The sequence below is a fragment of the Electrophorus electricus genome, chromosome 4, assembly GCF_013358815.1.
Source record: "Electrophorus electricus isolate fEleEle1 chromosome 4, fEleEle1.pri, whole genome shotgun sequence".
Lineage (NCBI taxonomy): Eukaryota > Metazoa > Chordata > Actinopteri > Gymnotiformes > Gymnotidae > Electrophorus > Electrophorus electricus.
The window spans coordinates 11,841,204-11,859,235 of record NC_049538.1 but is presented as its reverse complement, the minus strand read 5'-3'; the positions used below and the strand labels follow the sequence as shown (position 1 = coordinate 11,859,235).

General features: G+C 40.6%; 2 protein-coding genes across 2 annotated transcripts in view; both read right to left on the bottom strand.

Moving 5' to 3' along the window:
- The window catches only part of LOC113590980 (extracellular calcium-sensing receptor-like), a 4,612-nt gene extending 2,076 nt beyond the window's left edge, over positions 1–2,536 (bottom strand). The window contains exons 1-4 of the mRNA XM_035525460.1: positions 2,415–2,536; positions 1,944–2,244; positions 850–1,632; positions 120–344 (exon numbers count right to left, since the gene is read on the bottom strand). Coding sequence (XP_035381353.1) covers positions 120–344; positions 850–1,632; positions 1,944–2,244; positions 2,415–2,521 — 1,416 coding nt within the window. The 5' untranslated portion in view covers positions 2,522–2,536. The remainder of the gene's footprint in view (positions 1–119; positions 345–849; positions 1,633–1,943; positions 2,245–2,414) is intronic.
- A 10,673-nt stretch (positions 2,537–13,209) lies between these two features.
- On the bottom strand, positions 13,210–17,711 carry LOC113590974 (extracellular calcium-sensing receptor-like). The gene is made up of 6 exons (XM_027031320.2): positions 17,410–17,711; positions 16,898–17,198; positions 15,864–16,649; positions 15,402–15,626; positions 15,072–15,195; positions 13,210–14,246 (listed from the first exon to the last, which is right to left on the bottom strand). The coding sequence occupies exons 1-6, from the start codon at positions 17,709–17,711 to the stop codon at positions 13,333–13,335; spliced, it is 2,652 nt and encodes an 883-aa protein (XP_026887121.2). The 3' UTR covers positions 13,210–13,332.
- Between the last annotated feature and the right edge of the window lie 321 nt (positions 17,712–18,032).

Genomic DNA, 18,032 nt, shown 5'->3' with positions numbered 1-18,032 from the left:
AAGGATTAGTTGATACTTGGATGATAAACATTAAAGAGTAATGTTGAATTGTGCTTCAGCCCTGGTGTTTGAGAACCCCTGCTATGTAGTGCATAAATACAGGGTGTGTTATACTGTACCTCTGTCTGTCCTCCCATCCAGCTGATTGTACTGCTCATTTTGAACTCCTGTCCTCTTGGTTTGGATGAGTCATAGTAGCCGACTGGCACTAAGTCTAAAGTTCCATCTTTCTTAAACTGCCAGTTTATGAGCTCATAGACAGCTACAGGGTCTCCATTAGAATCAAAGTTGACCTGATAACCATTCTTTGTGGTGAAGTTCACTCTCTTGAGCTGGTTGAGTATCTGGAGTTGTGAAAGGCCATGGCACTGTGTGAATTCCTTTTAAAAACAACTTGATTCACCTGCAGTCCTGTAATGTTTAAAGACTAAAATATCTTGTGTGAATGTTTCTGTTAAAAAAATCTGTACATAGGTAAAACATACAACTAATATATAAATCTAACATATACAATAGTCAGCCTGTGTATGTATATATATATATATATATATATATATATATGTGTGTGTGTGTGTGTGTGTGTGTGTGTGTGTGTGTGTGTGTGTGTGTGTGTGTGTGTGTATTGTAAGTTTTGAGTTTGTAAGGACAATAGCTTGTATATGCATTGCAGGTATTCATTATGTTATTTTAATTTTAACAGCAGATACTGAATGTGTGTCCAAGATGAATTAATATAGAAGTATAATATATAAGTATATCTTATCTTATGCACGATCATTTCAATGAAAAGGTAAACTGCTGACTTTTTATTTATATATAAAACAGGTCTTGAACTGAACGGATTAATACCTGCCATGATGAGACTTTAATGGTCTTGTCGCAACGAGTTTCGTTACAAATAACACTGTGGATTGCATATGCTATGGCATACGTAGCTTTATAGACCAAGTTAGTTATACGAAGCTGAGACGTGTCCGTGTATGGATTCTGTAGAGCGCGGATATCCTCACTGCCGTCACATTCCCGCAGGAACTCTGATGAGCCTGTCCGCCCTTTTAGGATACAACTGAACGCGCTCTCCCAAAATTCCGTTAATATGGGCGATTGTAAGGCTTGTGCTGGAGAGAGGTCTAAAAGAAACTCTCGAAGCCCCGGGATAACTGACCGGGGGACCCCAAAACCTAATGCACCGGCGCATATGTTATATCGCAAAAAATCTGCATTTATGATCCACGAGGTACCTATCCACTGAAGCGGCGGCAGTGGTTCCCGTGCAAGTTCATCCAAAAGATATGGTAGGTCGCCAGATTGAACAAACGCCACTATTACTCGTGCAGATGATCTACGAATAACATTTGTCACTATCTCCAGTTTACTGCGCGGTTGTGTCCTGTAGTAGACCTCGGAGTACTCCACACAGATCCCCTCCTCCTGCGCAGCCTTTAGGAACGCTGCCATTCCGTAGTTTCCGTAGTCCGTGTCGCTGCGCACTGCTCCAATCCATGTCCAGCCAAAATACTTAACCATTCTCGCCAATGCGGCCGCTTGGTGTTCGTCACTAGGTACCGTCCGAAAGAAGGTAGGAAACTCCCGCTTATCGCTCAGGCACGCGCATGTTGCATAATGACTAACCTGTTATTTAATCAGTGGACAAAATGAGAAAAAAAAAGCCAAAAAAAGAGTAGTTTGTTTTAGGGACGTATTGTGCTAGACGTGACATGGTTCGTAAATGATCACAATACACACATATATCGTAATTGTCTATATATTTTACAGTTCTAGTGTGAGTTCGAAATAAATTATTATTCAGAAAAGATTTATCTTACAGATTTATTTCTGACAGATAAATCTGTTATTTATTTGTCAGAAATGATCTACCTGTTATAAACGACAACAAAGGTAGTATTTTTTTTTAATCAAATGGTGTATAGCCAAGAATTCACCTGTGGAATTCCAACGACACCGAGCGTTCTGGCCAAGCTAATTGACGGTGTGGAAGCAGAATCTCCCACGACAGCAGGTACAGCGGCAGATGTAGAATTTGAACAAGAATTGGTCTCATTGAAAATGGTATCAAAGTCATTTTCAAACTGAAATGCGATTTTGATTGCCATCTGTACGTCAGAACAGGAGTCGTATATCTGGTAGCCTAATGTGATACCCGGCAGGATATCGGTTCTGTTGTTGATCTCGTGGATGGTGAACGCCATAGCACGGGCGAAGTGCAGCTGCCTGAAGTCCATTCTGTTTGGAAACAATAAGAAAAACAAAAAGGAGAAAATATATTAATAGTAACGATATTTGTTTTCCGTTTAATTTTCAGGCGTGATTAACGCAAAACGTATCATATAACTACATAATGGCCATTAATGGTTATCGTGTCTGGACTGTCTACTCCGCCTTCTCAGACAGACCTCCCAGTGCACTTTAGCTGTGGTGGCAGCTTGGTGTAGGTGTTCTGTCCTAAATTCGTGAAGTAATGAATGGTAAAAATCCCTCCAATTATAAAATCTCCATTCATGGAAAAAACAGGTAACTGAGGCTCAACCCACAGCCTGCAGCTAACTGCGTTTGCTGTACATCTTACGGAGCTGAACACAGTCATCCACAGCACTGATACAAATGACACCAGACTTGAAGTGATCTGCATGGTAGGTTTATTGCCTCCCTGCACTCTGAAGCTCTGGGTGGCTGCTTTACACTGGTTTAAATACCCTCCCTGCAGTGACGTTGCTGTGAATTGAGCACAGGAGGCGTGGCTATGTATTCAGTGTTCAACATAGTGATAACTTTGTCGAGTGTCTCTGGCTTGAATTTGGTGTGTTTATTTTATGGCAAAGCAGGACTGAGCTGGATTATCTGAAGTTCTTATTAATTTAAAAAATATGCTTATTTGTTTCTTTATTTAAATGTGAATAAAGTAGAACTGCTTATACTTTGTTTAACATTTCACGAAACACTACTGCAATTCTTTTAGTTGTCATGGTTTGTCAGGCACCCAACCAGAAGGACATGCCCACAGCCCACCCTCATATTGCCATCCCAGAAGTCTATGGTTGATAGTTTACTTTGCTTACTAGCACTGCCTGCCTGGCCACGCCAAGGTGGCTTTTGTCATCACTTGGCTCACAGGGACGTCTAAGTCATGAGGGAATGTACTAGTGTCCTGCTCCTCTCTGCTGCTGTTGGATTATCCCAACTTCATCCAGAGCCTTAAGGCAGTGTTCCACACTTTGTTTCAGGGTAGGGTTTGTGGTCGAGCCCTGTTGTACCTAAGGCAGGGCTTCTCCTCGGTAGCATGAGTATGCATTATCCCGCTTCAGCATGCCATGGAGTTCAGGACTTTGGCGAACTCTACGTGAGCCAGGTCTTGTGGATGAGCAAGCTCTTGTAGATGCCCAGATCAGCAGGCATCCTGACGGACCAAAGGCTCACCAAAAAGCTGGAGATTTGGTCAATTCCCCCTGCTGGCCCTGTGTGTACATGCACTGGATAGATGTCCTGTGAGCAAGGGATACATAACACATTTCAGTTCCCCATCTGGCTGTAAATGAATGCAGCCCACATTGAACATTTAAAAAAAAAAAATGTCTCTCTCCATCACATCAGGTCTCCACTGGTTACGCACACATGACCCACACATCTCATGGTCTGGTAATCAGATCAGATGGCATTAGGGTGCCCACTAACAATACTGCCTCCAGAAAAGGCCTGTTTCTCTACTGTTTACCTCAGTGCAGAACCTGGAGACCCAAAACAACATCCCTACCTCTGCTTCTGTAACATTTAAGCAGGGATGAGGCGAGCAGCAGAACGCAAATGCAGGAGGCTATTTAATGAGTGAGGGTAACAAAAACACAGGAGGCTAATAAACAGAGACAAGGGGAAAACACTGTAGGCGATGTAACACACAAATTAAGTAGACAACAGCAACTCCACACATGACCAAACTTACCAAAATAACCGAACACATGGGAAACCAAACACAGGGCTCAAATAACCAAGACGATTAGGCACTACCAGACACAGGTGAACATAGGAATAGGGAGAACCACAACAAGGACTGGAATTAAGGAACAGACGAGGGGCAGAGAAACTGAATCCAAGGAACAGAGGTAAAGAAAAAACAGATACAACAGGGAAACATGGAAACAGGGATGCCAGGACGGTGGCCATTTGTGACAGCTTCCTACCCGGACCTAGCAGAAGTATTCAGCCTGGCCATGGCCACACAGCTCTTTCCTCACCGCGAATATGATTGTGCCACCAACCTGAAGGATTGGACTGTCCCCCTTAATTGCAGAGGAAGAGGAGCAGGTGATAGAGTCCTATTGTAACGTTTGATAGGTAGAATGCAATTGCATTTAATGAGAGTATACAGATACTAAAACTTGGGACCATAAGGGGAACACATGACATCAAATAAGATCAGGAAAACAATTAAAACTAACTAAGAGGTTTCATAAAAGTAAACACAGGCTAAACTTAGGCTAAAACCAACAAGACAGGTGTGGGAAGCAACAAAGGATGGCTGGATGGGACTAACTGACAAACTGGCCAGAATATACCATACTCCACTGCAAGAACAATGTGATTTAAAGGGTTGGTTTGCCAGGGCACAGCCATGTATCCATGTATCGACCTACACTGTGGGCCTGAAGCACTGCTTGGGTGCATAAAGGCCAGGAAAAGAAAACTAAAATGACAAAGTAACAGACCAATCAATAACACTCATAAACCAAGTATACAAATGAAAAACTTTAAAGAATTCCACAATTTCTCCTTCAAACAACGAGAAGAAAGGAAAGAAATCTATACTTACACATGCATACACATATAACATCATATACACATTCCTTTCCCCACAGGGCTACATCTGTATATATAATTAGACTTTGTATAAGAACATAATTAACATATAAGTTAATATATTATGATAACTGGAATTATTACAGTGTTAATGGTGTTAATATAATTATTTGTAATATTATTGATTATAACATTATTATTCTGTATCTGTGGTTCAGAGAAGCACACACACATCCACACCCACATTCATTCCAAACTCTCCAGTTAACTTTGTATCTCATTAAACTTTTACAGTGGAAGTATTCAGAAGTTGATCACCTCATGCGAATACATCTTGGGCCAGACACCCTGTAATGGTTCATCCCATACCGAACCGGCACAGTGCACCCAGGCTACTCTTAGCCCAGTTTGTCAGTAGTGATTGCCGATCCCATTGAAGAGAGCAGTGAATTGATGGGCAACCACCAGTGCCACTCAATCTCAACGGGAGTCCTGTCACAAGGTGAGTGCGGAGAAGGGGGCAGCAGCTGCAGTACCTCATAGATTGAGAGGGGTACAGACTGGCGGAGAAAAACTAGGTGCCTGCTTCACAATTACTGGACCCCAACCTGGTGATGCCCTTCCATCGGGTGCAGCCATCCAAGCCAGCTCCCCATCCTCTGGGCACACCCCACTCTCAGTGGTTGGCAGGCCTTTTTCGTGGGGTTACTGTCATGGTTCACCAGGCACACAGCCAGAAGGACATGGAGACTACCACATACACACACCTCATATCTTTCCTGCTCCAAATACCCTGATTACTGATTAACTGCACCTGTTCCTTCTATGCGTTTCTCTTTTTCTCCTGACTATTGTAGCTCACAGGATTGCTCATCCACTGCTGCATGTTATTCCTCACTGCTGTGTCCCTAATGCCCCAAACCTTACTGCCTGCTGTCCGCTCTCTTCCTATTTAAGCCCCACAGGTGGCCATCTTCTCAGTGCTTCTCATTTGAGAAGCCACTGTCATAGGGCTCTTATAAATTCATTTAGGTGAAGCTTTTATAATTCAACTTGAGGATTATGGGCCTTGCTCAAGGGTCCAACATTGGCAACCTGGTGGTGATGGTGAAGCAATCTTCCAATTACAAGTTGAGTACCTTAACCACTGAGCTACAACTGCCACTGTCATCTGTTGAGCTTTCTATTCACCTGTGTTGCAAATTTCTCTTTTGCCTTTTGCTCCTTTTGCCTTTTATCTCTTTTTTATGATTGATTATTGGATCTTTGTTTTTTATCTTGTGTGACACTCTCTGTATCCAATGTTACACATGGATATGCTCCAAAATTGACTTTGTGGGAGCCAAAGCACTTTAGCCATCTTTGAATTGTGCTGTTATTCTTGTTTAAAGTATTGCAGTAATGCCATAAATAGTACAAGTATGTAAATTACTGCTAGCATATAATATTCATATAGATGGAACAAGTGTAATTTATGTAATAGGGTCATAACACCAGGGGACCTAACTACATCTTGTTATCACTTGCCCTGGACACCTAACTTTCACTTGGTACCGCTTGCAAAAAGGCAGCTGCCTGGATCCTAAAGTTAAGGAGCATGATTCTGCACTCATGTCCTTCGTTTCAATCAGAGGAAATTTTAGCACTTCAAATGGGTGACAGCATAAATGCAAGTAGTCACATCTATAAGCATAATCCAAGACTTCAGGATGGAATTGTAGAGTGGGAGGAAGACTCTGTAGAGCAGCTATGCCTAATGAGGTTAAGCATTCTGCCATCCTGTCCAAGGACCTCCATGTTTTTGAGCTTATTCCCAAGTAGATCCACCAGAGTTTAGGTCACAGTGGTCGCAATCATATGTTGTTTAAGCTGCAACTTAAGTATTGGATTCCTGGTGCAAAGACAGCCATCAGAAAGGTTATTTCCACATGTCATTTCTCGCCTCTTTCACGGTGCCACGGGACAACAGCAGATACCGGATCTACCCCAAAACAGGGGGAAAACCTGATAAATTGGTTGTTTACATCTGATCTAAGGAGGACCTTTGCAAGGCTGCAGGGCTGGACAACATGTCTGGTAGTGTACTCAGGGAATGGCTCATTGTAATGTTACAGGCAAGAACCAGATGCTTGGAGGGAAGATTGGAAGGATTGTTTTTATTAATAAAAGAGTAATTTAGAGCTGAAGTCAGATAACAGGTAAAGGTTGTCTACCAGAGGGGAAGGAAAATAAATCGGTTAGGCACAAGTCTAAATGGGAAAACTTACAAAGTGTCCCCTGTCAGATAGATTTAAAATTAAAAATTCAAATATAAAATAAAGATGCAGAATTCAGAATTAGTTAAAGAGAATAGCTGGTCCCATCCTTTATTACAGCTTAAAGTTAACAAGCATAATTGAGGCACCCTCTGGAGAAAGTCTAACTCTCAAACAAACCAATCAAGCACCCACATTTTTATACACTGGCAGAAGTGATTATTTATTCACCCCACCTTCTTTTACATATTAATGTTTGCATTCACCATCATCACATCCAAACTGTATATTAGTCAATATATGCAAACTGATATTCAACACCCACACCAGTTGAAACCTGTTACCACTACATTCCAAGAGAAGACTTCTCTTAACCCTGTCCTAAAGAAGATGTTTCTGAGGCTGTTAGAGAGGTCATATATCTTACAATGAGGTCCACTGAAGCCTAAACTGGATCCTTTGCAGAAGCCTGCAAAGGCCTATACAGAGGCCTCTGCCCTGTATGCAAATCATTCTGAAAGGACACATAATCTCTATACTCCCTTATGTTTTATATTATTAATATGTCTAACCCAGTGTTAAACCTCTTTTCCCAGCAAACACTCTTTTCATTACCTCAAAAGCCAGAGAGCAGTCCATGACAGTGAACTAATCAGCCAGGGAACAGGCAATAATCAGGATGCAAAACAGGTTACTAAACAGAAAGATGGACAGAGATAATGCTCATTATGCATAAAGCAAACAGTAATACTACATAAAGAATGAGTGTTAACAAGCAAGGTTTAAAATTGATAAAGAGATATAGGTGACAACAGTTAATAATCGGGAGAGGTGAAACTGATAAGAGTGTGGCGATTGATGGAACTGTGTGGAGTATCGTAGGAGCCACTAATGGGTACTGGAAAATGGATTCAGAGCTAGTGAGTATGATAGTATATCCCCCACAGAGAGTCAGGCATGGCTGAGGGACAAGGATGGCCATGATAACTACCACCCATGTCCATGGAGGAAGTTTGGTAACGAAGGTCAGAGCTGCTGTGGTGTTGGACAGATGGGGTCAATGAGAGGTGCTGTGGGAGGGTTACTAGTGCACCTCCTTGGGCAAACCCTGGAGCAAGGTGCAAGGTGCTCCCTGTATGGAGCCTATGGTAGTCAGCCTCCAACCACAGATCCAAACCATCCCACACAGGTACCCAACATCTGTCCTTGGGACTGTAACCCTTCCAATCAGCTTGGTATAGCAGCTGACCAGCCCTTCTCCTGGATTTCAGCAACTGACAGACAGCATAGACCAGGTAACCCTCAACTTCCACTGGAGGTGTTGGCTTGGCATCGAGCAGTACCTTGTCCAGTGGACCTGGGATAACAGGCTTGAGAAGGGAAACATGGAAGGAATTAGATACATAATACTGCACAGGTAAGTTTAATTGATAGGTCATTTAATTGATCTGTTTTTTGTTTTTTACTGTGAAAGGTTCAATGTTCTTGGGTTGGAATTTTCTGCACCCCTCATCCAGACCCAATCTTCAGATATGTGGGAGCTTCCAAACTACATTGTTCTGCATGGATCTTGTGATGATGGAAAACCCTGTCAATGTATTGATATGTCTTCTCCCAAACCTCCTTGCTTTGCTGCATCCAGACATCAACAGTCACCCCAAGACATTCTAAGAAGACCAGGTTTGTGAGTTAAATTGGGATCCACAATCTGACATGATGTCTTCACTCTTCTAGTGCTAGTTTGTGGCGAAGGAGTTCCCGATCACCTATGCTGTAGTTCCTCTCAGCTGGAGAAAGCTTGTGGGAATAAAACACTTTGGGATGGAGTTTTGCATAATTTCCTAATTGTTGAGATAGAACAGTTCCAGTGCTCATATTAGAGGCATTTACCTCTACTATAAAAGGCTTTGACATGTCAGGGTGTTTGATTAAGGTGGCTGAAGAGAATGCCTCTTTTAATGAGGTAAATGTAGCATTGGCTTGGGGATTCCATTTTAGGTTTGTGGGGGCTCCCTTAAGAAGAGCAGTAAGGGAAGCAACAATACGGCTGTAGTCTAATAAATCACCAATAAAAGTTAGCAAATCTCAGAAATTGTTATAGTTTTTTAATTGACTTAGGGATAGGCCATTGAGTAATGTTGATTTTTCGAATTTTTTTGTCCATGACCACACCGTTAGAACTAATGATGTAACGAAGTGCTACTCTCTATAGATGAAACTTGCACATATAATTAGTTCTCTAACAATTGTTTGAGGACTTGACAGACATGTGAGATAAATGCTTGGGACAGACAGTGCATAACAAAGGCCAAAAGACATAACCAGATATTCATAGTGTTCAGTTATCTTCCAGTCATCACTCTCCTTGACGCGGACTAGGCACTTCTGACATCTAATTTTTTAAAGTAAGCTGCTCCATGGAGATATTCTAAGGCTACAGGAATCAGAGACAAAGGGTAAGGATATTTATTTGTAATAGCATTCAGGCCCAGATAGTCTATGCATGGTCAAAGGTCACTGTATTTTGTACCTACAAAGAAAAATCTGGCTGCAGCAGAAGTGGAGGGCCAGATGAAGCCCTGCATTAAAGCTTCTTGAACATAAACATTCATAGCTTTCTGTTCAGCATGTGTCAGAGGGTAATATGCTTTAAATGAGGTTGATAGCACAGTCATAGGAACAATGTGGGGAAGTCATAATGCTGTTTTTACTGAAAAGTTACCTGAGGTTAGAGTATTCTATGAGAATGGTTGGGTTGGAGACTTTCAGTTGAGGTGGAGTGTATGAAAACTGAGGGGATTTCAAACAGTTCTCAAAACAATAAGGTCACCAGAAAACAATGCCTGATGTTTGCCAGGACAGGTGGAGGTTGTGGAATTTGATCCAGGAAAATCATAATATCACCAAATATTCAATAGAACTGATGACAGTAATGTGATAAGTTCAGAGTGTAGGGCACTCGAATCCATCTGCACAGGTTTTGTAAGACAAGAGATGACTCCCTCTCCCACTGGTCTTCTGTCCAGAGTGGACTTGGGAGTGTGGAGGGTGTCAAGAGAGATGCCTAGTTGTAAAGTGAGCAGTGTGTGGATTAAGTTCCCTTTGACACCAGAGTCGATTAGCCCTGGAACAGATACAAGATTAGGGCAAAAAAGAGTGACCAACATGATGAACACTTGGTTTGGTACTGACATTGAGCAGTATATGACCTGTTTCTTCACAGTGCAAGCAGAGGCCATCATGTAGCTTGCGAAGCCTATTCTCATGAGACAGACAAGATGAAGCCACAGGTTATCAGGGTAAAGTGGGACCAGGACTGGTTTCTGCTTGTCCAGAGACTCTTACGTGAGATAACATATGTTCAGGAATGAGAGGCAAGATAACCCATGGTCAAGATGCACATTGAAGGCAATTAGCTACAGATGCAGACCCTCATCCTTGCAGGTCAGTTCAGACAGTATTTCTGCATCTAGACTATTACAATAGGCTACCAACAGGGCAGGCACATTCCAACCACTACCAGCTGTCAATGTGCAAAAATCCAGGGTGTAATCCAATACCAAACAATGACTCATGGAGTTTAGCCAGCAATTCTTCATTGAATCTCCCCTTGTAGGGCTCAGTGAAAACAGTTCAGAACTCTTGTTCAAAGTAGTCATAAGTTGCAGACTGTATTCTGGGCCACAGTGCCATGGCCCATTTGAGTGTCCTCCTTGCCATGCAAGACACAACAAATGAGATACATGCCTGATCATAAATAAGAGGAGAGATGTTAAAATATGAGGAACATTGCAGAAAAAAAGCCCTTGAATTCATTAGGCCTACCATTGTGTTTGTGAGGCTCGCTTGTGAGGCTCCTCTTTTCTGCAGACATAGGGGAACTGCAAGGGCTCTGGAAAATATCTGGGGAGTGCATTGACTGCAGGGTGACTGATAGCCCTTTCATGCTCTCTGCTATGAGTTCCAGCTACCTTTGATGTTCACTCTGTTGTTGAATTAGAGTGGTCATAGATTGGATAAGTGTCATCGGAGCAGCTAATGGGTGTATACTGTGAAAGGGAGTCAGAGCTATGGAATGTGACTCTCATGTCCCCACACTTCTTTGAGCTATTTGTCATCACAGACTTCAAAGTAGCAATAACAATGCTGTAGTTATTTTCCTAGCATGAGTGTTTTTTTGCTTTTTCAGGTTTGCTATGGTAAATGTGCTCAGCTCAGGAGCCATAATCCTTAATTTCTCCACTTTTTGTTGATGATGGTTTTCTCAGTCCTAGTCTGAAACATTTCAGTTCCACTAAGAAAAGTTCCTCAGAAATAAAATAAAAAAGAAAACTAATGGGTCCACTGCGATAAATGTTTCAGCCTTGCAATGCAGCATACAGAGTTATGGTCAAGACATCAAAATTAACTAAACAACTCATTCAAGACATTCATATAACCCCAACTGGAGAGCATCAGTTCAACTATGTTTCTGTTAAACACATATTTTACATGATGTTTTATGTAATTTAGTGAAAAGTTTATTTACGTGATGTAATAAGCAATAACATTCATGCAGTTAGGCAAACTGGCAAACTCAAACTTATAGACAAATTGCTTAATCTTCAATTTAATTCATTACTAGAAAAAAGAATAAACATGTACATTTACAGCATTTATCAAACACTTTTGTGAATTCCATGATGCATTCATGGAAGATTCCTTATGCTAGTATATTAGACCTGATTCAAAGGATTCTAAGGATAACATTAATCTAACACCCTATCAGAGGGAAAACACACACTGGTTTTCCATTTCCAACAGTAAGTCCATTTAACTTTTCTATGCTGTGAATTATTGATTATTCATGTGTTTGAAGTGAATGTGGATCAAGTGAATCTTGAAGCGATGGGTCTTTGAAGACAGAAAGATGTACAAAGAAGTAGTAGGAGTTAATTCCAACATCTGGGTGCTCTTACATAAAAAAGGAGATACACCTTCCCTGTCTGTTAAGGAGCATTAGTTCAAGTCATGCTGGACTAGAGGAAAGATGGGTGGAACATATGCAGGTAGGAGGGAGCAAGAAAATGTTTGGCTTTGTAGGAAAGCATCAGGGTTTTATATCTGCAGGCAACTACAAGGAGCCAATGCAAGGAACACATCAATGGATTGATGTGAGAACATGGGAAGATTGAATACCAATTGTGCAGCTGCATTCTGGATTAGCTGCAAGAGTCTGGTGGTGTGTGCAGGGAGGTCTGGCAAGATTGAGCTATAGTAGTCCCAATTTGAGATGACCAGGAACTGGACAAGCTAAAGAGTGGCATATCTAGAAAGAAATTGTTGAATACTTCTGACTTTATATAATAGAAACCTGCATATCTGGGTGGTCAGATGTAGGTGCAGGGAGGACTCAAATGTCTATAAAATATCCGAAAATATTAATTAAAAATAACATATATAATAATCATTAGTAATAAAATATTGATAATGGATATGTTTAAGATATTAAAATAATATGATAAGACAAACATGTCATGGTGGGCCACACACACAGCTCTTGCCCCACTCCCAGTACCCTGATTATTGATCATGAGCACCTGAGCCTTGTTATCCTCTTTTGTTCTCATTTTGTGTACATTTGTAAATACATACAAATGTAAATGTAAATTTTTAAACCCACAGATACTCTCCTCTAGTGCTGCACATTGCTTGTCCTTACCACACCTGACGACACTCCAGATTTGTAGCCTGCTCTTGAATGTCTCTGCACTTTGAGTCATTACTGTTGGTGTGTTTTTGATTTTTTGTTCTGTTCTCTGGCCAGCTCTCTGCTGTGCTCATTTGTTTCCTTATTTATTATGGAGAATAAAGATACTACTTATCTGCACACACATCATGTTCCCTCCATATTGATGTCACACATGCATTGTACACAAATGAAAGTATTGAATAAATATAAGAAAAAAAACATATCTGTACACCAGGAGAGATACACACATAGATATGATTAGACATGGAATATACAATAGTTAGAGAAAATTTGAAACTATTTATAAAACCATTTTTTATGCTTAATAAGATTATCTAAAAATATAATCAGTGACTTAATGGAAGGAAAACCTGCTGACAATAAAAAAACCCTAAACACAGTTTAGTTTGAAGGATTATTGAAGAAGATTATTGATGAGGATGATACATTTTGATATGTGGGAGCCTAATCATAACCCTGAATATGTTCTATAGGGTGCTGCACATTCTTGTTGTCTTTGCTTTTTCAGAGAGGATCTCAGAGAGCTTTAGAATGAACTTTACCCATAAGGTGTTTCTTGGTATTGTGCTCTGGCCTGAACATAATTATGAAACACTTGGGAGCAAAAATGCAAATAATCAAACCAAAGCTTGAGGCCAGAATAGCAAATATCTCCACAGCTACAGTGAATTTTCCAGGTGAGCTGACATAAGCTGGAATAAAGGTGATCCAAACTGCGCAGAATATGAGCATGCTGAATGTGATGAATTTGGCTTCATTAAAGTTATCAGGCAACCTCCGTGCTAGAAAAGCCAAAACAAAACACAAAAAAGCCAGGAATCCTATATAACCCAATACAGCCCAGAAACCTACAGCTGAACCTAAGTCACATTCCAAGATTATCCGTTCTTTGTGGTGTTTTAAATTTTTTTGAGGAAATGGAGGAGACATTTTTAACCAAAGTATACAAATAATGACCTGTATGAGAGTGAAAACAAGAACACTGAGTCTTTGCTGTGGTGGCCCAAACCATTTCATAACATTACTGCCTGGAAGTGTAGCCCTGAAGGCCATTAACACCACTATTGTTTTCCCCAGAACACAGGAGATGCAGAGGACGAAGGTGATCCCAAACGCTGTGTGGCGCAGCATACAGGACCACTCAGAGGGCCGACCAATGAAAGTAAGTGAACAGAGGAAACACAGAGTCAGAGAGAAGAGCAGCAGGAAGCTCAGCTCTGAGTTGTTGGCTCGGACGAGGGGAGATGCCCTGTGTTTGTAGAAGACAGCAGTAACACACACAGCCACAAAGGCTCCAGTGATGGAGAACACAGTCAGAATAATGGCTAGAGTGTCATCCCAGGACAGGAACTCAACAGGCTTGGGGAGGCAGCTGTCTTGTTTGATGTTTGGCCAGAACTCAGGAGGACAGTGTATACAATCCAAAGAGTCTGAAAGATTAAAAAAGCAAAGCAAGAATGCCATCATAAACAGAACTCCAAGCTAAGCAATGAGCACACCAAGCATTGTTAAAAAAGAAAAAAAAAAGCTGTGTGTATACAGTATATATAGACAAGGTGAGTTTATTTGTATAGCATTTCTCATACATATCAGCAATTCAATGTGCTTCACATCCAGTATAGAAGAATATATACAAGCTTTTTACAACCCAAGATTGATCAACTCAGGAAGGTGTTTGCCAAGAAATAAAAGTAAAACAAACAAACAAAAATTATTAATTTTCTAGTTCAAAAGGAGTCTAAAGAAACAATGAGTGTAAACCTAAATTAAGTTTAACAAAGATAAAAGTAATATAATCCATAAAATAAAAAATACATTTAATTTTAATTTTTAAAGAATAAATTAGGAAATAAGAATTAAAAGAAATAAAAATTCACTGTATTTAAAGAAACAAAATGAAAGATTAGTAGAAATTAAAATAATATTAAAGTGGATAAAATAAGTAAAAATGTAAGAATAAATAATAATAATAATAAAAAACATGCATTGTGGTGCTGAATAAAAGTTAAAAGTGCAGTGCCACAGCAGCTGAAATAATGTTTAACAAGACAACAGCCTAGTCAAATAAGGACATTTTAAATTTTGAAGTAAAAACATCTAGTGTTGGAGCTTTTCTATTAATCTCTGACAGCTGGTTCCATTTAGAAACATTAATACAGTAATGCATGAGGAGAAATGGGTAATGACAATCTCTCTCTCATTATATATATATTACACACACACACACACACACACACACACACGTGATACATAACCTGTCTTGTTACTGATCTCTCCCTCTGCACATGGTACACAGTCATAGCAGCAGACAGGCCTTCCCTTCTGCACAGCCTTCCTGGTGCCTGGAGGACAGCTCTCACTGCACACAGACACCGTCATCTAAAAAAGACATTAGATAAACTGGCAAAAGAAATTTGCTCCACATAATTAACTTATTCTTTAATTTACTGATTAATCAGATATCATCACAATTTGATGATTTAATTCAAGTGTGTAGAACATTTATAAAGTAAATAGTGTTTTTGTGACCTAGATTTTGAGAATCTGCTTTGTACTGTCTATGTACAGCATGTGTTATACTGTACCTCTGTCTGTCCTCCTATCCAGTGGATAGCACTGCTCATTCTGAACTCCTCTCCTCTTGGTTTGGATGAGTCATAGTAACCCACCGGCACAAAGTCTAAACTTCCATCTTTCTTGAACTGCCAGTTTATGAGCTCATAGACAGCTACAGGGTCTCCATTAGAATCAAAGTTGACATGATAACTGTTCTTTATGGTAAAATTCACTCTCTTGAGCTGGTTGAGTATCTGGAGTAGTGAAAAGCCATGGGACTGTGTAAGTTCCTTCAACAGACTGGATTTACAGGTAGCCCTGTATTTCTTGAATACATGACTACAAAAGATATTGCATGAATGTTTCTTTTATAGAAAATATGTACAACATATACAAGTAATATATGCCTGATCGTGTCAATAAATAAGATAAGCCGTTGACATTTCATTTGTTTATATATTAAGCTTGTATTAAATTGAGAAGATATATACCTGCCATGGTGATAATTTAATGGTCTTGTCGCAATGAGTTTCATTACAAATAACACCATGTATAGCATGCGCTATGGCATATGTAGCTTTATACACCATGTTAGTGATGCGCAGCTGAGACGTGTCTGTGTATGGGTTCTGTAGCGCGCGGATATCCTCACTGCCGTCACATTCCCGCAGGAACTCTGAGGAGCCTGTCCTCCCTTTTAGGCTACAGCTGAACGAGCTCTCCCAAAATTCCGTTAAAAGGGGCGATTTCAAGGCTTGTAATGGCGAGAGATCTAAAAGAAACTCACGAAGACCTGGGATCACTGATCGGGGGACACCAAAACCTAATGCTCCAGCGCATACGTTAAACCGCAGAAAATCTGGATGTATGATCCACGTGTCGCTGCCAATCCACTGAAGCGGAGGAGGTGGTTCCCGTGCCAGCTCATTCATAAGAAATATTAGGTCTCCTGCGTGAATAAACGCTACTATTACCCGGGCTGTAGATTTGCGGATGACGTTTGCTACTCTCTCTAGTTTACTGCGCGGTTGTGTCCTGTAGTAGACCTCGGAGTATTCCACACAGATCCCTTCCTCCTGCGCAGCCTTTAGGAACGCTGCCATTCCGTAGTTTCCGTAGTCAGTGTCGCTGCGCACTGCTCCAATCCATGTCCAACCAAAATACTTCACCATTTTTGCCAGCGCGGCCGCTTGGTGCTGGTCACTAGGTACCGTCCGAAAGAAGGCAGGGAACTGTCGTCTATCACTCAGGCACGCACATGTTGCGTAGTGACTCACCTGCGATGTATTTAGTTAGCCAAAGGCGGAAGAACAGATATAAAAAGTTTGATTCTGTTCTCTCTTGCGGACTTATTTTACTAACAGGATCCTAAGTGATCACAATTCATACATATACCGCACTAGACTATAACTCTTACATTTCTAGTGTGGGTTTGATATAAGTCATTCAGAAATGAATGTCTCCTTCATTAACGACGGCAAGACTTTAAAAATAATAAAATTTAATAAAGGCCAACAATCTTCACCTGAGGAATTCCAAAGAGACCGAGCATTCTGGCCATGCCTATCGACGGGGTGGAAGCAGAATCCCCTACGATAGCAAGTACAGCGGTAGCTGCAGATTTTGAACAAGAAATGGTCTCGTTGAAAACGGTGTCCAAGCCATTTTCAAACTGAAATGCAATTTTTATTGCCATCTGCACGTCAGAGCACGAGTCGTATATCTGGTAGCCTAATGTGATGCCCGGCAGGAGATCGGTTCTGTTGTTGATCTCGTGGATGGTGAACTCAAAGGCACGGGCGAAGCGCAGCTGCCTGAAGTCCATGCTGTTTGGACACAGTAAGACAAATAAGAATTACAAAATATTTTCACAGTGACAGTTTCTTTTACATAGAACTTTCAGGTGAAATTAATGCAGTATGTAGCATATAAATACAAAGTAGACGCAAATAAAATTATATCCTAATCAGCATTTCTCTGTAATTCTAATATAATGCCCTGTTATCTGTAATCTCCACTCCTCCAGCACAGACAGACCTCCCAGAACACTGTGGTTGTGGTGGCAGCCTGGTGTAGGTGTTCTGTCCTGAGTTTGTGGAGTAATGAAGGGTAAATATTCCTCCAATGATAAAATCTCCATTCATAGAAAGCCCAGGTATCTGAGGTTCATTCCACAGCCTGCAGCTGACTGGGTTTGGTTTACATTCTGCAGAGCTGAACACAGTCACCCACAGCACTGACACCAGACTTGAAGTGATCTGCATGGTGGGCTCAGTGCCTCCCAGCACTCTGAAGGTCTGAATGGCTGCTTTACACTGGTTTAAATAGCCACCTTGCATTAATGACCTGTCAGTAAATGTGGGTAGGAATCGAGCATAGAAGGTGTGGTTATGTATTCAGTGTTAATCATAATGATAACTAAATTTTTGTTATGATGTTGTCTCTACATTATATCAAAACAGGACTGAACAGCATTACCTGTAGTTGTTATTAATTTGAATGATTTTTCTTTGTTTTCTTTCATTGTTTCCTTATATATATATATATTATATATATATATATATATATATATATATATATATATATATATATATATATATATATATATATATATATGTGAATAAAAGTGAAATCATTACACTGTTGTACATTTCATTAAT

What these genes read in the sequence shown, in the direction of transcription:
- LOC113590974 (XM_027031320.2), bottom strand. Translation starts at nt 17,711, where the DNA reads ATGCAAGGTGGCTATTTAAACCAGTGTAAAGCAGCCATTCAGACCTTC. An exon ending in CAACCACAGTGTTCTGGGAG is followed by an intron (nt 17,199 to 17,409) that starts GTCTGTCTGTGC and finishes GTGTCCAAACAG; the next exon opens with CATGGACTTCAGGCAGCTGC. An exon ending in TTAAATTATCACCATGGCAG is followed by an intron (nt 15,627 to 15,863) that starts GTATATATCTTC and finishes TCACTACTCCAG; the next exon opens with ATACTCAACCAGCTCAAGAG.